The sequence below is a fragment of the Denticeps clupeoides genome, chromosome 14 (genome assembly GCF_900700375.1).
Source record: "Denticeps clupeoides chromosome 14, fDenClu1.1, whole genome shotgun sequence".
NCBI classification, from domain to species: domain Eukaryota; kingdom Metazoa; phylum Chordata; class Actinopteri; order Clupeiformes; family Denticipitidae; genus Denticeps; species Denticeps clupeoides.
Genome location: NC_041720.1, coordinates 9,671,250 through 9,694,574, shown reverse-complemented (window position 1 = coordinate 9,694,574; position 23,325 = coordinate 9,671,250). Strand labels below are relative to the sequence as shown.

The 23,325-nt window shown below is 47.3% G+C and overlaps 3 protein-coding genes and 1 long non-coding RNA gene across 6 annotated transcripts; 2 read left to right on the top strand and 2 right to left on the bottom strand.

Moving 5' to 3' along the window:
- Window positions 1-200: 200 nt before the first annotated feature.
- pcmt (protein-L-isoaspartate (D-aspartate) O-methyltransferase) lies at window positions 201-7,168 on the bottom strand. 3 transcript variants are annotated; one of them, XM_028953513.1, is made up of 8 exons: window positions 7,028-7,168; window positions 4,639-4,743; window positions 3,730-3,761; window positions 3,534-3,638; window positions 3,017-3,137; window positions 2,687-2,772; window positions 1,726-1,895; window positions 201-1,100 (listed from the first exon to the last, which is right to left on the bottom strand). In XM_028953513.1, exons 1-8 carry the CDS (start codon window positions 7,032-7,034, stop codon window positions 1,088-1,090), a joined length of 639 nt encoding a protein of 212 aa, XP_028809346.1. In that variant the 5' UTR covers window positions 7,035-7,168; the 3' UTR covers window positions 201-1,087. The 3 variants fall into 3 exon arrangements, with proteins under 3 accessions (XP_028809346.1, XP_028809344.1, XP_028809345.1); XM_028953511.1 differs by lacking the exon at window positions 7,028-7,168 and adding an exon at window positions 6,860-7,017 and having other exon boundaries at window positions 203-1,100; XM_028953512.1 differs by lacking the exon at window positions 7,028-7,168 and adding an exon at window positions 6,860-7,017 and having other exon boundaries at window positions 204-1,100; window positions 1,670-1,895.
- Window positions 7,169-9,783: 2,615 nt separating this feature from the next.
- On the top strand, window positions 9,784-12,367 carry nup43 (nucleoporin 43). Its single transcript, XM_028952987.1, has 8 exons — window positions 9,784-9,997; window positions 10,099-10,218; window positions 10,674-10,751; window positions 10,955-11,117; window positions 11,223-11,358; window positions 11,455-11,606; window positions 11,766-11,882; window positions 11,987-12,367. The coding sequence occupies exons 1-8, from the start codon at window positions 9,878-9,880 to the stop codon at window positions 12,214-12,216; spliced, it is 1,116 nt and encodes a 371-aa protein (XP_028808820.1). The 5' UTR covers window positions 9,784-9,877; the 3' UTR covers window positions 12,217-12,367.
- On the bottom strand, window positions 11,546-13,166 carry LOC114763352 (uncharacterized). The gene is made up of 3 exons (XR_003742338.1): window positions 13,135-13,166; window positions 11,957-12,127; window positions 11,546-11,875 (listed from the first exon to the last, which is right to left on the bottom strand). It is a non-coding gene; the product is annotated as an uncharacterized LOC114763352 (long non-coding RNA).
- lats1 (large tumor suppressor kinase 1) lies at window positions 12,439-21,709 on the top strand. Its single transcript, XM_028952986.1, has 8 exons — window positions 12,439-12,648; window positions 13,298-13,763; window positions 14,015-14,114; window positions 14,314-15,797; window positions 17,227-17,809; window positions 18,570-18,752; window positions 19,524-19,630; window positions 19,924-21,709. Exons 2-8 carry the CDS (start codon window positions 13,320-13,322, stop codon window positions 20,443-20,445), a joined length of 3,423 nt encoding a protein of 1,140 aa, XP_028808819.1. The 5' UTR covers window positions 12,439-12,648; window positions 13,298-13,319; the 3' UTR covers window positions 20,446-21,709.
- Window positions 21,710-23,325: the final 1,616 nt, after the last annotated feature.

Sequence of the window (23,325 nt, the reverse complement as noted above, 5' to 3'; positions counted from 1 at the left end):
GTTATTCATTCTTTCAAACAAAAAGTCATTCATATAATACCCAACATAAACTCTGGCCAGCGTCCTAGATGTAAGTAAATAACTTTGCCCTGAGAGTATTTTTCTCACTATGCAATCCCATAAACTAAAAAAAAAAAAAAAAAAAAAAAAAAAGGCATAGATAACCTGAGACGAATGTGCGTTACACCCCCCTGTGCATAAAAAGAACCAGACATTTATTTGCTTTGCTTCGATGTTTATTTTGGCAAAGCCATACTTGATTTTTTGTGGCAGTCACCACCAGTTGGGCCAGCAGAGAATGTTGTCATGGAAACCAGCGGGCAATACGTTGGGGGGGGGGGCTCAGCCGTGTGTTTGTGTGTATGTGTGTAGTGTCCAAGCCAGCCCTGTGCTCATTGGAAGTCGTGAAGGGGGGCACCCGCCCTCGTGTTCAACCGTGCCAAGGCGAGATATCTACAACACCACTTGTGTCATGTACTGCATATCGAACAACTAGATATGAGTGGAGTTCAGCCATGTTCTTCACCGTTGTGCTCAGCTCTGCCAAGAACACAGTTAGCTGCGGCAGAAGCTTGTATGTTAGCGACGTAGAGCAAGTCATATCTACAAAGATCGGCAAATTCCACACTGCGGCTACTGTAAGTGATTTTCCAGGTTTATTACCCCCCCCCCGTCAATTAAAGGCCTTCCTCTGTAACTACGGTCCGCCGACAAGGAGGAGTCAGACCCCTCTCAGCTGTGACTAAGCTGAAATGCATGAGAACGTAAAATCTGAACTGCAATACTGATGTAACAATAACCTGTCACCCAGAAAAAAAAAATCAAAATCCAGGCCTGATCCAAAAAGAAACCACCCCCCTCAAAATTGTAAATGTATTCTGTTAATTAATACTCAGTTCATATTCCTTGACCAGGGGGGTAAACCTCACCACAAAAACACTCCAGACCCCATAAGAGGGGAGAGCGAGAGCAAAAAAATAAAAATTTTTATATATATATTTAAAGATTTAGTGTGTACTCCAGCAGCGTCCGGAACCTCCCCCCCGTAATTCGAGAGCGAAATGTTGAATATTGCCAGTCTTCAGATTCAGAGTTCATCCCTGGGAGAGACAAAAGCAGAGTGTTACAGATGACAAAAAAAATTTTTTAAATAAGAATACATAAAAATGGAGCATTTTATAACCCCAACTTCCTCCACTCAGGCATTATTCAGGCACGAGCAATGGCTGTCTCTTATACATGCCCTGACCAAAAAAAAAAAAAAAAAAAAAATCCAGATTAAAACACCAAATATGTCTAGTGCTAGACGATGGAGGCAATATGAACATGAAAATAGGGTTTAAAAATTTCTAAATACATTTTGGCATGTATTTCGCACGGCTGCAGGTAACATGCATTTTTTGTCATTATTGTGAATAAAACCAAGCAACCAGGGATTAATTTATAAAAGAAAATAGGTTAGATGTTACAAACTAAGAAAAAAAGAAAAGGTTCCTCACAAATGAAGTTGTATTAACTTTCCCCCCCCCCCACTGATGTTAACCACCTAGAGGAGAGCTTAAAATACAAAAATACGTGCAGCCAGTTGCTATGGTATGGGGAAGCAAATAATGATGACAAGCAGCAAACTCATGCCATCGGTTGTCTGCTCCGGTCCACACCATTTCACCTTTGCCGCCCTGTGGAGGAGGGAGGGGGGAGAAGAGGGTAGGAAGTCACTTCCACCTGGACCACTGTTTGTCTTTGTCTGTTAAAGGCACGTAAATCACCCCCATCAGGGGCTTCATTTTGGTGCTGCCGTCCTCTAGCTTGTCGTACTGCTCCAGCATCTGGTTTCCTCCGGCCGGACCGACGGGCAAAATCAATCTCCCGCCCGGCTTCAACTGGTCCAAGAGCTGAGAACATGCAGGGATTACATTAATACAGCTTTATTCTCCTGTTAAAATAGCTTAACAACTATTCAGTCAAGAACGTGCAATTGTTACTTAAAACATTTAGTTTTATTACTAGAGCAGTCCAAAAAAAATTACATTGGACATTTAATGAAATCAAATTATTGCTATAATATTAAAACTTATTACAGAGACAATTGTAGGAAAGAGGTTCAGGACAATGTTACACTCACACATAACGTAAGTTAAGATGACTAACAACGACACTTCTGTGCTCCCTGCATTTAATATGTACAGTGAAGAAAACCTTTTTCTTTTTAAAAAGAATTTATATTTATATGTACTGGATATCAGCTTATAAGTCGTGCAGCACCATAAACCGAACAGCCCTGTACACATGCATACACAGATGAGGCCACAGGGTGGTAGTAGCCTAGTGGGTAACACACTCGCCTATGAACTGGAAAACCCAGGTTCAAATCCCACTTACTACCATTGTGTCCCTGAGTAAGACACTTAACCCTAAGTTGCTCCAGTGGGGGACTGTCCCTGCAACTACTAACTGTAAGTCACCCTGGATAAGGGTGTCTGATAAATGCTGTAAATGTAAATGAGGCAGCTAGCTTTTGGTTTCACAAACTGCCTTATTGCTACAAATAATGTAATAGAATAGCTGCTGTAAAATGCAGCGTTTTGGACTCCACAATGGCATGAAAAGCCCTGCAAAATTATTTAATTATTTAAAAACAATTGGGGGAAAAAGATTGAATAAAATTTGGGAAAAGTGTACATACTGCTTGTGGCACATTGGGTGCTGCTGCCCCGACGTGGATGGCATCGTACGGCGCCTCCTCCGGGAAGCCCAGCCTTCCGTCTCCCACTGCAAGACAAGCAGGCAGCAGGTGTTAGCGAGGCGCTGCCAGGGCTCAGCAAGATGGAGGACGCCAGAGCAAAGGGGTGCCAGCCTGTGGCAGCCCTTCAGGCAGGGCGGAGCACTTGATGCTAACACAAGCCGACTGCAGCAGGAACCAAAAACACAGCCACGGCACAGTTTTTTTTTTTTTTTTTGTTAAACAAGTTTTCTCCATTTAAGCTGACTGCCTGCGACATCCGATCAAACTCACCGATCAGTTTCACTCGGCCCGACGATATCAAACTTGGATCATCTTTCTTAACGTTATTTACAGAGTCATCAACCAGTTCTTTTATATGATCGATGCCTATCACCTTGCCTTTGGCACCCACCTATAAGACAGGACCAAGAAACAAAAAAATGGTTAATCTCCTGGCGACTGGTTAGTGCTGTTAAAAATACAATTGTAATAAATCATTATAAAAATAACAGTTTCTGGGTGTCCAAAATAATGACCCTCAAAAAAAAGGGGTGCAGTTTCTCCTCTACAAGACATAGATGGCTAGCAAGCATTCATTTGTTGCTTGTAGCTATTCAGTATATACTTTCAAAATGTTACATCCATTACACATCTATTACAGTGCAGTGACATCTGCGCCCTTTGAGCTCAGCTGAATTTAGAAACTGCAAAAAAAAAAAAAAAAAAAAAAAAAATGTGATTCTGGAAAAGAGAACAAGTGTCCCAACGGGGAATATGTCTAATTCGGAGGCCACAACCCATCGCTTACCATTCGTGCAAAGCACACTGAGAGAATGCCGCTTCCCGAACCCACATCTAGAGCCTTCGCCCCCTCATAGAGCTGGTCGTGCAGCAGCTCCAGTGCGTAGGCATGCTGCAGTTGGGATGAAAGGAAAAGGGAAAATGGCACCATCAACGTCACATCCACAGCTGGCAAAGAGTTGATGTTTCTGTTAGGAACTCACCATATGTGGGGCACTGATTGTTGCTTGGTATCCTGATGAAAACCAAAAAATATATATTAAAAAAAAAAAAAAAAAAAAGAGGGGGGGGTTACATAACCTTGGGTGCCCTACATAACCCTCATTTAAAGAAGAAACAGTGACATTCAATTAGAAAATCTATATTGAAATACCGCCATTTGTTTTTTCCACTTCATTTATTGATATAATTCCATCAAAATCAGAAAAAATACATTAAATTAATAGGTTTGTCCAAAACTCTTATTCACTGGTTCTGCCCCAAGCCTCGCTGATCTCATGCATATTTTTGGCTTCAGGTGGACCACATGCTACCCGCCACCTGTTCATAGAGGTCATGACTTGGAAACACCACATTAGGCCATAAGGCCACTCCACGGGTACGTCTCGATTCGTGGGGCGGGTCCCTCGCTTAGTAAAACGAGGCGGTCCAGCCAACGGTAAACTTAATTTACTGCCCACAGTGCAAACAATTTCAACAGCACATTGAAGAGCAACGTTTTTTTTCCCGTTTTATCTGAAGCGTTTTCTTTGGCCACGCCCATGTTTTGAAGAAACACGCAATGAATTATGGGATATGGATTTGGATTACTACTTCTCGGCCCTAGTCACGTCCAGTAATCTCATGCGCCCACTTTCAGTTTTACTTTTAACAGCAGTAGGTTGCGGCAGACGTGAGGTCAACATACCGAGGTTTTATACGGACAGGGATCTACGCACTTTATCCTCGACCACTGCCGAAGAGAAAACGACACTCCCCCTTGCAAGTTAAAATGCTCTCGTCCGAATGTTTAACCCCGATATCTGCTGGCATCAAGTTCACCAGTGATGGACAAGTGTTGCTGACCGAGCTTGGCCGCGAGAGAACGCCAGAGGCCTTGGCCAAACACCTGCCTATTGACTGTGGAGAGTCCATGTAGGGGTTGCATTTGGAGAAATGCGCCCGGTCCGTCGCCAGCATGACCTCGTACACCTTGTCGGACTTGATGATTCCATTTTCTGCACTCAAAAGAAAAAGAGCAGCATGTCAGAAACGTGCCCGGAATGGACGGAGCATCATGGGATACAACAAGCGGAACGGTGGCGCCACGCCCCACAAGACCCGTTTAACCGCTTCTTGCGCAGCGGAATTCAACAAAATTCCCAGGTTCTGGATTCCTGTTCCCCTCAGCGGCAGGAGAGCATGTCAACTCGGGTCTTACACGTGGGGAAAGGGGGGAGGAAGGGGGCAGACGTGCAACTCCTCTACGTGGTCTTCAGCCACAAGACGTCCCGGTGACAGCAAGCGGCAGCCACAGGAAGGGCCAGTGACAGCTGCTGGTGATCCCATTACTTCTCCGAACATACGGACCCTCTGCACAATCACCGTAGTAACGCAGTTTTAACAACAACAAAAAAAAAAACGAAAAAAAGAGAGAGAGAGAGAGAGAGAGAGAGAGAGAGAGAGAGAGAGAAGCAACCGGGGTCTAAAGTTACTCGCGTTTAAATCCGGCTCAGGTTAAGAAGCAAGAAATGGGTCGGTCTGTGCTAAATTTTAACATTAAATATTCATTGGACTTGCCGGACACCCACCGTGCCACCGTGAACAATAATATCCTGCACATACAAAACCTTTCGTGCAAGACTTTTTACTGTTAACATGACTTGCGTTTGAAAAACGCTACAGACACGACGGCAGCGCCGCGCTCCGTGCTCGCGTCTCCACATTAAATGCCGTCAGAGGCTCGTCCAGATTGGCTTTGAACAGCACTACATTTAAAGAACGTACCTAAAAAGAGTCACATGATCCCTGGCCAATTAAATTTAGACCACTGGACTCTTGCCCACTGAGTGTTTGTGGACCAAGGAGCCAAATGGTCGTTCTGGGTAACGTGTGCTTCGCCATCGGTGGCTTAGTGTTCTGGATATGACTTGTACTCAAGCATGCTAAATACCTGAAGTGAAGTGAGTGTCGTTGTGAAACGCCGCAGCACACAGTGCACACACCGAAACGTGTCCTCTGCATTTACACATCACCCTTGGTGAGCAGTGGGCAGCAGTGAGACGCGCCCGGGGAGCAGAGTGTGGGGACGGCGCCTCGCTCAGTGGCAGCTCGGACACCGAACCGGCAGCCTTCTGATTACGTGTTAGTTGGCCACCACCGCCCCCCTAATACATTTAACACCTTCCCTGCTGTAACTTTGCACTAAATCGCCCAGAATGAGGAAGGACAAAAAGGACTCCTCCCATTCTAAATGTATTCAATAAAATTAGAATCAATCGTTCAGTTCATCTCCTGGGCAACAGAAACGATCACGCTGTAACAAAAGTGCGCGCTTGTTATACTGTTTTACATAAAAATAAGAGCTTTACGAAGTACATTTTACATTTACAGCATTTATCAGACGCCCTTATCCAGAGCGACTTACAATCAGTAGTTACAGGGACAGTCCCCCCCTGGAGCAACTTAGGGTTAAGTGTCTTGCTCAGGGACACAATGGTAGTAAGCGGGATTTGAACCCGGGTCTTCTGGTTCATAGGCGAGTGTGTTACCCACTAGGCTACTTCCACCCGTAACATAATGCACCCGTGCAGATGTGCAGGGAAGGCGTGCAATTAAATGGTCGGAACGATAAATCCGTCACCGAACCGAACACCTGCCGGCGCGGGGAGCAGGACGGCCCGTCCGCTTCTTGCGCGGAGCATGAGCGTGCAAAACACGCGCAGGGCCCCACGGCGCGGGCCAGCTGCCCCGCCCTCCCACGCGCCCGGCCACGGGAAGATAGCAGCTCGCGGCGGCCCGAAATAATTCACACGCGTTCGTGTCCAGCGAGGGGGTAAAAAAAAAAACGAGGCTAAAGGTGCTAACGAGCCAGCGTAAAATGGCTCAAATTGTGGCGCGAACGCGGCATAAAAGGTACAAAAAAAGAGAGAGGGAGAGAGAGAGAGAGGCAGAAACATTTCGGCTACGTCACGCCGCGGTGCCAAATGGGGACAAACACATTTCTGCGGCGACGCCGCGTTCTGCAGCCCGCTTCGCTCGGGCCGCTAGCCCCGCTTAGCCCCCCGCGCCGCGCCGCGCCGCGCCGCCCCGGTTCCGTCGCCCGCCGTCGGCGGGACGAAGGCAGCGACTCACTGCGGAGGTTGTTGACGAGCTCGGCGTGGCTGGCTCCCCCCGATTTCCAGGCCATTATTAAACACGCTCGGCGGACCAAGTAGAGAGCGGCTGTCAGCGCCGCGCCTGCGCACACCGCCTTCCCGACAACCGTAACGACTTCCAGGACAGATGGCGGCGTTACGTCACCGGACATGTCGGCTCGGCTCGGCGCGACGCCGCGGCGCCCCTCAGACTGCGAGCGCGCCGGAGAATGGGGCCATTTTGTAGCCGCCCGTCCCTCGGCGCGGTCGGTATGGAGGTGTAGCCGCGGGTGGCTCGGCGGGCATTTGGAGGAGAGCGTGAGCTTATTAGAGGGACGCGTGACGTCATAAATCACCAGGCGGCCAACGTCACTTTCAAAGGAATGGGATCCTGCGTCATTTACACATTTCCTGTGGGTTTGAATAGCAAAATAACAAAAAGTATAACAAATAGTCATTGGCAATGATTGAATTAATGACCCCCTGATGCACTAGATACTGGACTGGTGTGAAATTAGCCTGTTTTATTGCTTCTGTGCTCAGCTGTACTGAACGAAAGTGAAAAGAAAGTGAAAGTGAAGCACACGGTGCACACAACACAATTTGTCCTCTGCTTTTAACCATCACCCTTGGTGAGCAGTGTGTGGGGACGGTGCTTTGCTCAGTGGCATCTTGACAGATCAGGATTCAAACCGGGAACCTTCTAAGTAAGTGAAGTGATTGTCACTTGTGCTACACAGCAGCCCAGCACACGGTGCACACAGTGAAATTTGTCCTCTGCATTTGACCCATCACCTTTGGTGAGCAGTGCACAGCACATATAAGATGATCCTTTATTATTCCCACAAGTAGGAAATTTACATCGTCATGGCTGGAAGTGTGCAGTACAAGAAAGAAGCAGCAAAAGACAATACCACAGACACTATGTCGACTGTATAATATAAAATGTAATATACAAGTATATACAAGAAAAAAAATTAAACAGTAAATGTCAGTTGTAAAAATAAAAAATATGTTGCTATATAGATAAAAGATAAGATTTTACATGTAAAGAGTGGGTAGATATACACATATTGAGAAATTGAGATGGTGTACTGGATGTGTGTTTTAGTGTGGTCAGCTGTTGTGGAGCCTGACAGCGGTTTGCCAGAAAGACCTTCTGAATCTCTCCTTGGCTGCCGCAGCCTGCCACTGAAGGAGCTGCTCAGTGCTGTCAGGGTCTCCTGCATGGGGTGGGAAATGTTGTCCAGCAGGGATGACAGTTTAGCCACCATTCTCCTGTTAGTATAAAATATAAAACATCTGGTGGATTGTGCCGGAGCAACAACCTGACTCTCAATGTCACCAAGACCAAAGAGTTTGTTCAGGAACCGACAGTCCCCACCCCACTGCACATTGATGGATCTGCTGTTGAGATTGTCAGTAGCGTGAAGTTCCATGATGTGCACATGACAGATGACCTCTCCTGGAGCCTCAACACCACCAGCCCAGCAACATCTGCACTTCCTCAGGAAACTGAATAAGGCCAACTTCCCTCCTCCCATCCTCACAGGGGCAGTGGTGGCCTAGCGGTTAAGGAAGCGGCCCCGTAATCAGCAGGTTCGAATCCCGATCCGCCAAGGTGGCACTGAGGTGCCACTGAGCAAAGCACCGTCCCCACACACTGCTCCCCGGGTGCCTGTCATGGCTGCCCACTGCTCACTCAGGGTGATGGGATAAATGCAGAAGACAAATTTCACTGTGTGCACCGTGTGCTGTGCTGCTGTGTATCACATGTGACAATCACTTCACTTTTAAAAAAAAATCATCCTACCTGGGGACCACTGAGAGTGTTCTCTGCTGCCACATCACTGCCTGGTATGGGAACTGCACTGATGGTGAGCAGAAGACCCTGCAGTGGATAGTGAAGACAGCAGAGTGCATCATCTGGGTTGCACTTCCACCCATCTCTCAGCTCTACAAGAAAAACCTTGTCCATCGAGCTAGGAACATAATGAAGGACTCTCACCACCCCTCACATACCCTGTTCTCCCTCCTACCATCTGGCAGATGGTTTTACAGCATCAGAACTGTAACTGCCAGACACTGCAAGAGCTCCTTCCCACAAGCAGTCAGAGCTCTCAATGCACTGCCAATGCACTGCCATGACCAGAACACTGTTAAACTCATCAACAATACACAACAAAATATGTCCTCTGCTTTTAACCATCACCCTTGATGAGCAGTGGGCAGCCATGACAGGCATTTACGGGGCCGCTTCCATAACTGCTAGGCCACCACTTCCTAACCACTTTTTTGCACCGGTTTTTCATTTTGCACGTCTCTGCTCTTTTTGCACATTCCTACACATTTTGCATATGTTTGTCTTGTCTTGTGTGACCTGTTTAAATTATCCAACATATCCACTTACAAGCGTCCTACATGATGTTGTCCAGTCATGTCCTGTCAACCTGTTCATTGTACAGAAAAGTACAGTTTGTATTGTTTAGTTTAGTGTGAATATACATATATATTTTTCTTTTATGATTGCGGTGGGGGGTGGTCTGTGAGAAACATTATTTCAATACACGGTATACAATGTATACTGTTGTACTGACAATAAACCAATCTTGAATCTTAAATCAATATACTGTTTGTGTAAAGAAATTAACCTTCATTTCCAACATGCTCAAATATGGTCAGTTTGTTATCATCTGTCTAGGCAAGTTTGTAAATTAATTCGTTTTTTCCTTGATTATATACTGCTTATATACTGGAATTACTTTTAGATTTTTTCACATAATTATGATTATGCAAAGCTTTTTATTTACTCTACAAATGTGTATTTAATGTTGCAACCCATTTCGCGCGTTTTTTTTTTTTTTGGTTTGTTCCTTCGCGGCCTCTGTAGTTCGGCGTCGGAAGGGGCGGAGCTGGCGGGATCCAGGAAAAGGAATGTGAGTGCAGCAGGCCGACCGGGGGAGCGTGTGGCTTGAAGGCGTCTCAACAGTCCCCGTTTCTATAGAGAGTTACATCCATGGATAGCATAAACGCGAAGTACGTCTCGCAGAAGATCAGCAAGGTCCGGTGGAGGCCCGTGTCCTCCGCGGCTCTGCAGCAGCCGGAGGTCTTCGCAACCGGATCGTGGGACAACGAGGTGCGGCGACGTCCCATCCAAAAACGCGCCCGCGTCGCCGCGTAAATGACAATGCGGTAAAACAACGGTTGCATTAAAGCCGCACGTTTTCGCCCCGTCAGGATAACAAGGTCTCCGTTTGGTCAGTCGGAGAATGTGGGGGCGCCGGAGAGGACGCCTTCGAAGGAGATCCCCAGTTGCTCTGCGAGCTGAGGCATGCGGGGGATGTTCTCGACCTTCAGGTGAACGATGGCTTCTTATTTCAGGCCAGACATATTTGATGGAGTGGGTAATAACACACTATGAACCAGAAGGCCCAGGTTCAAATCCCACTTACTACCATTGTGTCCCCGAGGAAGACACTTAGCCCTGAGTGTCTCCGGTGAATGCAGTGTTCGTTTTCCCAAGACTATCGCTGTAAAAGCTTCATTCGTTACTACAAACCTCTTTTCAAGTACTTTAATACAGTTGCATTGAAGGAATAACACTGACCGACTGACAGTATCTCAAGCATCTAAGCACATGTCCGTAAGCAGAGTTCACTATTATTTAACTGTTACGGTTATCAATGACTATTCAATATTTTTTGATTTTGTTTTCTATCCAAGGAAAAATCATTTAAATTTCAAGATAGCGCTAAACTTACTAAGTGCAGTGTATATGTTCATTGTCATTAATCAGCACTTTCACCTTAAAGTTTCTCGATCAAGACAGAATTGTGACTGCATCTTCGACTGGTGCGGTTACCATCTTCCGACACCATCATAATAACCAGGTATGAAGAATGATCTCATATAATAATTGTCTCACTGATTATTACCATTATTGTGCTAAGACAAACATGCATCATGTATCTGACTATGTACAATTTTTATTTAAAAAAGGACCGTATCATGATTTGTGGGGTTTTGGTGAAAGATTGTGTGCAGTTTACACAATCTAAATGAATTCCAACCAAAAGATGGGTTTCTTTCGTAGACGCTTTCTGTCGCACAGCGGTGGGACAAGGCGCATCGTTATCCGTGTGACAACGCGCCATGCACAGGAGTGGCATGCAGCAGCCCAGAGTTGGTTTCAGTCGGAGAAGATGGAAGGGTTGTCCTTTTCCGCGTGGACCAGTCAGGAATCTTACGCACCATCGGTATGGGAACTTCAAAGCGGGCACAATTTGACAATTAATACATATGTACTTCTGCTTTCTTAGTACCCACTTGTCTCATGATGTCATTTTATTATGTTTTTTAAGATAATGCAGATAGTAGCACAATTCACGCTGTGACTTTTCTGAGGACCACTGAAGTTCTTACTGTGAACTCCATTGGACAACTAAAGCTTTGGGATTTCAGGCAGCAAGGCAATGATCCAGCACAAATCCTCTCTCTGTAAGTATAATGATCATGTAAAAAAAAAAAAAAAAAGACACTTCCATTCTTGAGCCATTTTTCGATGAATGGATGCAAATGGTACGATCGTTTCAGCACTGGAGACAGGGTGCCCCTGCACTGCGTGGACCGACACCCCAACCAGCAGCATATAGTTGCGACTGGAGGGCAGGATGGCATGCTGTGTATCTGGGATGTGAGGCAAGGCAGCATGCCGTTCTCACTGATGGAGGCTCACTCAGCTGAAAGTGAGAGCCGCTGTTAAATTCCACCTCAGCTGTTATTCTCTTTACCTTAATACATGTATTGGTTGAAGAAATCGTTGGATGGTGAATGCTCAACATTGATCCTAAGCTGCGTATTACCAGTGAAATCCAACGCATTATTCTCTGCGTTCTCACACACAGTGTGGGAGGTCCACTTTCATCCTTCCAACCCTGACCACTTGTTCACATGCTCAGAGGATGGTTCACTGTTGCACTGGGAGACTTCCACCGGTTCTGATGCACCGTCCTTCCTGCAAGGCAAGTTTTAATTGTTTTTTTTTTTTTTTTTCCCCAGTATAATTTTTAGTACAATTTGAAACAGTATTGTTTACATAGTATTATATTTGGTTTGTTTCCACAAGGAGGCCGCAACTCAACCATTGTGTCACGGAGTTCCGCTGCTCCAGCTGGAGGCAACCAGTCTCTCATCAGTGCCTGGCTTTCTGGAGACTCGACCAAGGGCCGCCTCGAGACCACTCACATGCTCCCCAGCCAGACTCTTTCTGTGAACAGTTTAGATGTGCTTGGGCAGTGTCTTGTTTGTGGCACAGATGGAGAAGCTATATATGTTAATAGTCGGGTCCCAATATAAGAACTCTGCAAATGCTTTCTATTTTGAAGAAAACTACATTTCATATTTTGTTAGTGTTACAGACTTCTGTGCAGCTTGATACTAAGAAATGTTCAAAGGAAGAGCACTTGTACCATTAACTTGTAACTTGTAATAAATATGCAGGATTTTACAAAAACGATTGTGTCCTTTCTGGTTTATTACATGCTTGTGCAATTGGCCCCTCTAGCGGTGGGCGACGGAACTGCTCCCACATCCGGGCCTCTCCGACTCGACAGCGGAATACCTTGGCGACACTGGCGATACAAAGACGTCTGGGCTGTGTTGTTGTTATTTACTTGTACGCGCGCTGGTCGTCCCGAAGTCTCGCGGCGGGTTCGTAAATGGTCCTCTCGGCGCTACCCGACGAACAGCCGACCTCCGCGACCCCAGGAACGGACGAATCGAGCCCAAGTGAGTAAGAAGACCCATTTCGCCTCAGCCATTAGCGCGGCAGCTAACGACTAGCGTGAGCGCGTAGCCTCGCAGGCCCGCATTCCAGAGCCTGCTGGCCAGCTCGGCTCGCGGTTCCTGGTCGCTTGGCGCTGTGTTTTCGTACATTTCTGACCTCCTCTTCCCCCACCACCACCACCACCACTCCCAACTCGTTCCCGCGGGTCGGTGGTGTGCCCGCTAGCCGCTTGGTTAGCGGCGTGGCGACGTCAGCTGGCCGTTCGCCGCTCCCGTCTAGTCGGTGTCGGCTCCGCGGGTGTTGATGAGGCGTTTAACGCGCCAGGCGGGCGCCCACTGAATCGAGCAGAACGGCAGTTCGCGACGACGCGTTGCCTGGCCCTGGCCGCGCCTGAATAGGGCCCAGGGCCACAGTGGTGCAGGTTTCGGACCGGATCGGATAATATATGACATCCAGGCTGACACCTGTCCTGATAGCGACTTACTTACCACGTAGTTGTGCCATTTGACGTGGTAGCATGTAGGTGAGTTGTACAAGCTTTTCTGCAAATTCCAGATCTCTGGCATGTTGGGAATTCGCTGTGGTATGTGGAGAATGAGCTGTCCTACGTGTAATGGTGTCGTTTTTTTTTTTTTCCTCTCTCTCTTCCAGCCATGGTTGTGAGCACATCTGAATGATAGGAGCGCGGCCTGCTCCCCCTCGACCGTCCCCACCCTCGCCGCAACGCCACGCTGCTCGCAGCGGCATTTTCCCTCCCGGCGCCCGACGTGCATGTTTTTACATGAAGAGAGGAGAGAAGCACGAAGGAGCCCGGCAGACCCGACCCAAGACGTTCCCCGCCAGCAACTACGGCGGCAACAGCGAGGCTATGCTGCAGGAAATCCGAGAGAGCCTGCGCAACCTCTCCCGGCCCTCCGACGCGCCGAAGGCAGACATGACCGCGGGGAAGGCTCTGCCCGAAGACCCGAAGCTGCAGGGCCGCGGCGGCAACTCTAAAAACCACTATCACAGGGCCTTGCAGGAGATCCGCAGGTCGCTGCTGCCGTTCGCCAACGAGCCCAGCTCGGAGGTGAACGTGCAGATGAAGATGGCTCTGATTAATGCGGGTGTTGACGAGGTTAGTGTGTGTGGATATAGTACCATCCTGGACAATCTAAAACGTGAAAGTGGCAATAGATTTGATCAAACTAACGAATGATCACCTTCAAGCACAGATCTACAGATGGAGATCAATATTCGCCACAGACATGATGTCATTGTTTAATGCATGGCTTAATGAGTAGTATCGACGATTGAAGACATTTGCACAGTACCGCATACATAAATGTCTAATTCATAATCATAATTCCCTGTTAATTCATATTTTAGGAGATGGCAGTCTATGCCCTGAAGCAGACATATAGTCGCAGCATAGAGGCAGCCATTGACTACATCGGTAAGATGAGTCTCCAAGAAATCAAATTGTCAGGTACGTCAACCTTTTACTCAACAGCTTCTGCCTTCCAAATCAGTGCAATAAACACTTTATATTACATATAACAATAACTATCTCGATATAGTAAACAGGATAATGACCCATACCATTTATGTAATGAAATTTGGTGGATTAGAATACTTGAGAGAGATATTTTGTATTTTTAGGTGGCTTCTTTTATTCTTTGTTACAGGAGCAGCTCACATTCCACAGCCAGTGCTCAGGAAGCCCAGCTGGAAAGGCTCCAAAGAGTCTCTGGTCCCTCAGAGGCATGGGCCGCTTGTGGTGGACGGGATTATGTACAGTTCCAACAGCCTGGCGTCTCAGGGAGACCTTTCTGGTCGCCCACCACCGGCCTCTTTCCCGCAGGGGCACCCTGGGAACGGTCAGCGGGTGAATCCTCCGCTCCCTCCGCAGGTGCGAAGCGTAACACCTCCCCCCACGCGAGGGACCACGCCACCGCCACCTTCGTGGGACGCTAACCCATCCACAAAGCGCTTCTCTGGCAACATGGAGTACCTGGTCCCCCGGATCTCCCCTGTTCCGGCAGGTGCCTGGGCTGATGGGTACTCAGCCCCGCAGAACCAGCGAGGGATCAGCCCAGTGCCTGGCGGACGCCAGCCAATCATCATGTCCCAGTCAGGGGGGACCAAGTTTACTTTCCCTCCTACTTGGCTCCAGAACGGCTCGTCCCAGCCGGAATATTTGAGTGGCGGCAGCCGGCAGCCCCCGCCTCCTTACCCTATCAACCAGAGCAGTAGGCAGAGCCCCACAGCTCAGCAGATGCAAGCCGGCGGTCCAGCCCCCTCCCCAACCTACATCAACGGGGGGAACCTCCCACAGTCCATCATGGTGTCCAACCGCAACAGTCACAACCTGGGCGTCTCGGCTGTGCCGCAGTCTTGGCCTCCGGTTCCCCTTGCCCCTGGCCCGCCGCAGTCCTCCCCTGGCGGGAGCAGTCAGGAGATGCCCCCCACATGGCCGCACAGCATCCCAGTGCGCTCCAACTCCTTCAACAGTCCCCAGCTGAACAACCGTCAGGGCCACCCACCAAGTTCTCAGCCCTCCGCTACCACGGTCACAGCCATCACCCAGGCACCCATCCTTCAACCGGTGAAGAGCATGCGCGTGCAGAAACCCGAGCTCCACACCGCCGTGGCCCCGACCCACCCGCCCTGGCTGCAGCAGCAACCGCCGCCACCCCCTCCAGCCGCCTATCAGGAGGCCGCTCCACCCGTAGCACCAACACCTGGGGTGGCCGAAGTGCCCAGTTACCAGGGCCCTCCGCCCCCATATCCGAAGCACCTCCTTCAACAGCAGCAGCAGCAGCAGCCGCCGGCGCCTGCCGTACAGACGCACGAGTCTGCTGGTAAATCTGCTGCTGGCAAGGAGGACACCATGGAAGACGACCAAGGCAGCAACAGCTCCATGGAGAAAGTGGAGAACCTTGAAGGCCCTGGGACTACCCCCGACCGGGAAAAGAAACAGATCACCACGTCGCCGGTGCCGGTGCGCAGGAGGAACAAACGGGACGAGGAGCGGCGTGGCGATATCCGGCTGCCCATCTACTCTCCCCAGGCCTTCAAGTTTTTCATGGAACAGCACGTGGAGAACATCCTGAAGAACCATCATCAGAGGATTCGGCGGAAGAAACAGCTGGAGAGCGAGATGCAAAGGGTCAGGAAGCACCTCGTCATTGTCTCTCCTGTACTTCTCTTCTTCTTCTCTACTGGAAACCTTTGGGTTACTGGGTGGACATCTTCACCTGCTTTTTTCTTCCTATCTTTTCTCAGCTGTTTTTTTTTTTTTTTTTTTTCCTTCTTCTTTCCTTTCTTTTTCTCTCTCAGTCGGCACGGTCACTAACAGCTGGTGCGGCAGGTAACGTTTTTATCTTCTTGCCGTGAACGGAGTAGAGCACACAGACCAAGGGGACTAAAGTAAGCCCGAAACAGTCATACATTTAAATGTTGTTTGATCTGATGGCTTGGCACCATCTGTTCATGCATGATCATAAAAAAGAGCACGGGGAAAAGCTGCATGCATTCTGTGGTTTTTTAACGTAGACTTTGAGGATTTTTAATTTGAGTCCTGAATCGTCTCGTGTGTATGTACTTCACACCATATCATCTACAGCTGCACGGTGTGTTTTTTTTTTTTCACTTTTCGTATACCGTACAGGCCAAAAGTTTGGACACACCTTCTCATTCCATGTGTTTTCTTTATTTTCATGACCATTTACGTTGGTAGATTCTCACTGAAGGCATCAAAACTATGAATGAACACATGTGGAGTTATGTACTTAACAAAAAAAGGTGAAATAGCTGAAAACATGTTTTATATTCTAGTTTCTTTGCTCTGATTACTGCTTTGCACACTCTTGGCATTCTCTCGATGGGCTTCAAGAGGTCGTCACCTGAAATGGTTTTCCAACAGTCTTGAAGGAGTTCCCAGAGGTGTTTAGCACTTGTTGGCCCCTTTGCCTTCACTCTGTGGTCCAACTCACCCCAAACCATCTGGACTGGGTTCAGGTCCGGTGACTGTGGAGGTCTCCACTTTTTGTTAAGTACATAACTCCACATGTGTTCATTCATAGTTTTGATGCCTTCAGTGAGAATCTACCAACGTAAATGGTCATGAAAATAAAGAAAACACACTGAATGAGAAGGTGTGTCCAAACGTTTGGCCTGTACTGTATGACAGAGGTTGCCTAGTTGGTAAGGAATCAGAAGGTTGGTTGCCAGTTCAAATTCCGAACCACGTGTTGGTGCTTCTGAGGTGCCACTGAGCAAAGTACCATCCCTACAAACTGCTCCCAGGACGGTAATAATCTGGCTCCCTCACATACGCACGAAACCCAGGCTGGCATGGGATTACAGTGCTGCTTGATCCTAATTTTTGATTCATCATCCAGCCTCAGTGTTCTGCGTTGTATGCTGTTTTGTCAAAGGATTGATGTTTAGCCTGGTGACATGGATGAATGGTAGTTTGTACGCAGGTGTAGTGCATGTAGTTTAAAAACCTAAACATTTTTTCATCATGATGTGAGTACTCAGTCGAAATGTACTGGAGTTGATTAAAATGTTTTTTTTAATTTTATTTTTCACAGGTGGGGCTGTCATGTGATGCTCAAGAACAGATGCGCATGATGCTCTGCCAGAAAGAGTCCAACTACATCCGGCTGAAGCGTGCCAAAATGGACAAGTCCATGTTTGTCAAAATCAAGACTCTAGGCATAGGAGCCTTTGGAGAGGTGTGCTTGGCTCGGAAGGTGGACACGGGGGCTCTGTATGCAATGAAGACGTTGCGCAAGAAGGACGTTCTCCTCAGGAATCAGGTGGCCCACGTGAAGGCAGAGAGGGACATCCTGGCCGAAGCGGATAATGAGTGGGTGGTGCGGCTCTACTACTCCTTCCAGGACAAGGACAGCCTGTACTTCGTCATGGACTACATTCCCGGCGGCGACATGATGAGCCTGCTCATCCGGATGGGAATCTTCCAGGAGGAGCTGGCTCAGTTCTACATTGCCGAACTCACTTGCGCCGTGGAGAGCGTGCACAAGATGGGCTTCATCCACCGCGACATCAAGCCCGACAACATCCTCATCGACCGAGATGGCCACATCAAGCTCACTGACTTCGGCCTCTGCACCGGGTTCCGGTGGACTCATGACTCCAAATACTATCAGAGCGGTGAGTAGCATTTATCAGACGCCCATATCCAGAGCAGGGACAGTCCCCCTGGAGACACTCAAAATTATATGTCTTGTTCATGGGACACAATGGTAGTAAGCGGGGTTTGAACCTGTGACTTTGTGGTCTAGTGGTTCATATTCGAATGTGGCAACTTCCACTCAGTCAATCTCTGATACAACTGAATGTAATATGTGGCATGATCTCCTAATGCTGTGGTTCTGCTAACTAGTTCTCCTGGGCTGCTCATGTCTGTGTAATTTTTTTATTTTTATTTTAGTTGCTTACAATGTTCCAAAGAATTCACATGAAGCACATTGCTCCGTCCTTGTGGGTTTCATATCATTTGGAGGGATTAGAGAATTAATGAACAAATGAACATGAAATGACTTATCATAAGTGTCGATTTAGAAGATTAAGGTTGTAGAAATAAGCCAGCTCGTTACATATTCACACTCACCCCAGCAGGGGCAGTGTTGGCCTAGTGGTTAAGGAAGCGGCCCCGTAATCAGAAGGTTGCCGGTTCGAATCCCGAGCCGCCAAGGTGCCACTGAGGTGCCACTGAGCAAAGCACCGTCCCCACACACTGCTCCCCGGGCGCCTGTCATGGCTGCCCACTGCTCACTCAGGGTGATGGGTTAAATGCAGAGGACAAATTTCACTGTGTGCACCGTGTGCTGTGCTGCTATGTATCACATGTGACTTCACTTTAACTTTACTTTTAGCTGAACTCTGACCCGTACACTTTGGTCCTCCCTAGGCGATCACGTCCGGCAGGACAGCATGGACTTCAGCAAGGAGTGGGAGGGATCGTCTAACTGTCGCTGCGGCGACCGGCTCAAGCCTCTGGAGAGGCGGGCTGCCCGGCAGCACCAGCGGTGTCTGGCACATTCTCTGGTCGGCACGCCCAACTACATCGCCCCAGAGGTCCTGCTGCGCACAGGTCAGCAAACGTTACGTACCACAACCCCATGTAGTGGTTGCTAGGGCTGCACAGTTAATCGAATTTGTATCACAATCTCGATTTTTTGCTGCCAAGATTAAATGAACATGATCGTCGGCAATATTTACATTTAAACAACCAACCACCAGGGGGCAAATGAATACATAGACTGAGCAGCAACCTCAGCGAGACGTGGGTTGCTAGAAAGTGTCCCTCATTTGGGGCTGTAATAGTTGCCAACCCTAATAGATATATACACCATAGATGTATACACATTCAGCCTCTCAGCATGCGTCAATACCGCCGTCATATTTGGACAGGGTTCCAATCTCATTCGTTCATGCTTCTCTTGATGGTATGTGCAAAAAAGCTGGACCTTTGATTTTATTTTATCATATGTTACACATTTGTTACAGACCAGAGCACCCCCCGACCCACACAGGAAAGGCACATCTTCTGTTCTGACACCTGTATAAATTGCAGAGTTAGTTCTTGTCTATAGTTCTTGACAAATCTATAGAAAACGCCTCGGTTTATGGACCTGCCCTGTATATAGTTATTTTTTTCCAAATTAGCAGGTAAATTAATGTTTATATTAAGTATTTAATGAAATATTTTCATAGTGACCTGCCTTCGGTCAGAAAATGTTGACAGGCTGGTTTTTATCCGCAAAAAGCGATTTTTTCACTTACTGATTGTTTAAAGTAGAAAGTGCAATAAAAATATGTTTTACCTAAAATAATGAATAATCGTGGTTATCATTTTGACCAGGGTACACCCAGCTATGTGACTGGTGGAGTGTGGGAGTTATCTTGTTTGAGATGTTGGTTGGACAGCCTCCCTTTTTAGCAGCAACGCCTCTGGAAACCCAACTGAAGGTAAGAGAACTGCCCCCAACATTTCACAAACTACTCAAGTGCACTAATCACAGTTCATGCTGAAGTAGCTGAGAACCCCTGCTGTGCAGCATACAATAAATCATTTTCCTCTACAAAGACCATGGACCCGCAATCAGAAGGATGCCGGCTTGAATGCCGAGCCGCCAAGTACACTATACAAATAAATAATCTGGAAATAACTGTGGATGGGTGTGTTAAAAAAATATGTGCATGTGTATTTACATGTAAATTTACCTTCTGGACTTCTCTGTGATGCCCTGACACCCCTGCAGGTGATCAACTGGCAGGCCACCCTCCACATCCCTCCTCAGGCCAAGCTGAGCCCTGAGGCGTCCGACCTCATCGTCAAGCTGTGCCGCGGCCACGAGGACCGCCTGGGCAAGAATGGCGCGGACGAGATCAAGGCTCACCCCTTCTTCAAGACCGTAGACTTTTCCACAGACCTGAGGCAGCAGATCCGGCCCGCTCCGTACATCCCCAAGATCGCCCACTGCACCGACACGTCCAACTTCGACCCCGTCGACCCCGACAAGCTGTGGAGCAGCAATGACGACGGCAACCACAACGATACCCTCAACGGCTGGTTCCGCAACGGCAAGCACCCCGAACATGCCTTCTACGAGTTCACCTTCCGCCGCTTCTTTGACGACAACGGCCACCCCTACAGCTGCCCCAAGCCCTTCGAGTACGAGAACTACGATGACGAAGGCGATTCCGCAGGTCCCATCCTGGAAGGGGAAGAGCCCAGAGAGTTGTCACTGGGGGCACAGGGTCATGACCAGGTGTACGTGTAACCTCACTCTCGGTGTATTTTCTAGGTTTATTTTGGTACAATGAGCACCAACAAGCGAGGTAAACGGGGAACGGCCATATTGTTTTGGTCTGTGGGGTTCTAATGAGATCTGATGCATCCTTTTCTTTTGTACTGTAGGGCTGCCTGTTTTATTTTTTGGGGGCAGGGGGGGTTAGTACCCCTTTTAGGCTGGATCTTTATATCTCAAAGTCACTGGAGGTGTACGACAGATATATTTATTAGAGTAAAGTGTACAGGGTGCACTTCCTCAGTGACATCTGAACGGACACGGAAAGCTCGAGGTGCGTTCTATTCTTAAGTTCTCTTTTAAACCTTAATTTATTTAAACTATTGTAAAGGTGGTGTTATGGTAGAATATAGGCGCGTACTGTGGGGCTGTTTCTTTTTTTTTTATTTTATTTTTTATTTGAAAACCCGCTTCGCTCATTACAGATTGTGTTTAATTTATATTGCCGTAGGTTTACTTTTCTCACTCTGGGTAGGTTTTGAATGATCGCTTGTTGAATGAAACGTTGCTGTGCCTTTTATTCATCCTCTGTTCTCTTTCACCAAATAAGTAGGGGGAAAGTAATCAGCGAGAATCGAGATTGTTGTGGACTCTGTGTATTTGTCTAATTTATACATTTTAAAAGTGTATTTATAAATTATGCTGTATAAACTTTGAAGTACAATTTTTCTTTTTGTCAAACGCTACTGTGTCTTACGAGAAACTCGATCTCAGAACGTGACACTTTCTTTTTTTTTTTTCTTTCGGAGACTGGCCCTTTCTTTTTCCAGATTTTCTGACTGCACTCAAATACTTAAGACGGGAAAAAAGAAAGAATATGTCATGTTCTCTACTCAGTGTCTATCTCTCTCTCTGTCTCGCTCCACTTTTTCTACCAAAGCACTAAGATGTCACGTAGTCCTCTGTCATCACGGCCACTGCTGCTGTGAAGGACAGACAACACACTGAAAAAAAAGAAGACAAAAAAATGACCCAGGTTCACGAACATCCTCGTCCAAAGCCACACTTTTCACAGTTGTGTGTGTGAACTGTCCTGACAGGAAGGGGCGGAGCCCTCCTATTGGTTTTCCTGGTTTGAATGTAGCGACTGGAGAAATATATGGACATATTCTGCACTGGTTGATTTCCTATCATGTATAGATTGGTGGTTTTGTTTGTAAGCCTTTTTTTATTTTACAGTTTTGTGAGTATTGGACATGGAAGGTTGGGTGGTGAATAAAGAATGTAAAGCACAAGACACTGACTTTCTGTGCAATGTTTTTTCATGGCCTCTTACTTTTGCTTGCACTTTGCTTGTCGGTGTAACGTATGTTATATAGGATATAGGATTTTTTTTTCAAGTAATAGTCATAAATAGGACAGGTTTTTCATAATACTGTGTGGATATGTTTTGTAATAAAATAATATTGTATCAAATTGGAATAAGTTATTTTAAATCCTGTGAATCCTCAGACTGTTGGTCTTCAGAGCCAATGGAAAACGCCCAGAACATCAACTCAAATTGAAAGTGTTTGAAAAATTGAAAATTGCTTCTGAATTTAATAAAATTCACTGAAATATCCACTGAATACCAAATGCAATGTTACTCATGCACGCCAGAGGGCTGCTCGCCTCTGGTTTTAACCGCCCTGTCCCGAGTTTTCAGTGACGCATGAGGTCAGTAAACAGACTTTCATCTCCCAGAGTCTGAGAGCGAGTGGGTGTCTCCTCACAAGTTCAACATCTGCCCTGATTAGTGGCAGAACGTACACTTGATTTGGTTATGCTACCTTCAAGGAGATCCTTTTGAAACAAAGCAGAGGTCACCATGGATTTTAACTATCTCTGCGATAGAACCTTGTCCTTGAATAACATGTCGCTATAATAAAATTATATTGAAACGACTGCCATCAGAAGTGCTTTGACTAATTAAATGTTAAAAAGGTTAATGGGAAACATGGGATACAGTATGGGATACAGTACATTACATTACATTTCATTTACATTTACAGCATTTATCAGACGCCCTTATCCAGAGCGACTTACAATCAGTGGTTACAGGGACAGTCCCCCCCCCTGGAGACACTCAGGGTTAAGTGTCTTGCTCAGGGACACAATGGTAGTAAGTGGGATTTGAACCTGGGTTTTCCAGTTCATAGGCGAGTGTGTTACCCACTAGACTACTACCACCCCCATTTCATCACATACCCACCTAAAAAAGGCTAAACGATGTGATCAGCTAATTATTTGATTATTGATTCAAAATGGAACATTCCTTGTGAAGCGGTCTGTGTGGAGGCCACACCCTAGATCGTTCAGTCTCATCCCGACCTGCTCGTATCAGTCGCTGTCATGTGCGAGTGGGACAGATTCTGAAGGCCATGTACGGCCAGCGTGGGCGCTTCTGTTTTGCCTTATCAAGGTCCCGGGCAGATAAGGCATGTCTGGGTGAGTGGCGGGGGGATGGTGATGGAAATGCAACAACGAGGAGATAAAAGGCTAACGGCCTAGAGGACCTGCAATGCACCATGGGAGAAGAGATGGCACGGAAAAAAAGAAATCCAGACTCTGTCACCCTGCTGTGACTTGACATCGAGTGTTGCTGGGATCACGAAGAATTTATTTTGCCTCCGAGACGTAACCAAGGAACCAAAGGGTGAGGATGATGTAAAACAGGGCAGGCTTTCCCACACTTTCCCAACTCTCCCACTTCGGTCCCACCCTTTTCCTTCCAGCTGTGCCAAAAGTGAGGAACAGGCGCAAATTGTTCATGTTTATTTTAGGATCCACCGCATTCCCCCTGTTCCATTGGGACCGTGAGAGTGCCTCGGTGGACGGAGAATGGGGATTGTTTCCATCAGCGTGGCTACTGTT

Excerpts from the sequence above, each read along its gene's own strand:
- lats1 (XM_028952986.1), top strand. The coding sequence starts at position 13,320 with ATGATAGGAGCGCGGCCTGCTCCCCCTCGACCGTCCCCACCCTCGCCG. Across the intron at positions 13,764-14,014 it reads TTAATGCGGGTGTTGACGAG|GAGATGGCAGTCTATGCCCT; the intron begins GTTAGTGTGTGT and ends TTCATATTTTAG. Across the intron at positions 19,631-19,923 it reads CTCTGGAAACCCAACTGAAG|GTGATCAACTGGCAGGCCAC; the intron begins GTAAGAGAACTG and ends ACACCCCTGCAG.
- nup43 (XM_028952987.1), top strand. The coding sequence starts at position 9,878 with ATGGATAGCATAAACGCGAAGTACGTCTCGCAGAAGATCAGCAAGGTC. Across the intron at positions 10,752-10,954 it reads GACACCATCATAATAACCAG|ACGCTTTCTGTCGCACAGCG; the intron begins GTATGAAGAATG and ends TTTCTTTCGTAG. Across the intron at positions 11,118-11,222 it reads AGGAATCTTACGCACCATCG|ATAATGCAGATAGTAGCACA; the intron begins GTATGGGAACTT and ends ATGTTTTTTAAG.
- pcmt (XM_028953511.1), bottom strand. The coding sequence starts at position 6,914 with ATGGCCTGGAAATCGGGGGGAGCCAGCCACGCCGAGCTCGTCAACAAC. Across the intron at positions 4,744-6,859 it reads GCTCGTCAACAACCTCCGCA|AAAATGGAATCATCAAGTCC; the intron begins GTGAGTCGCTGC and ends TTTTGAGTGCAG. Across the intron at positions 3,639-3,729 it reads CAATCAGTGCCCCACATATG|CATGCCTACGCACTGGAGCT; the intron begins GTGAGTTCCTAA and ends TCCCAACTGCAG.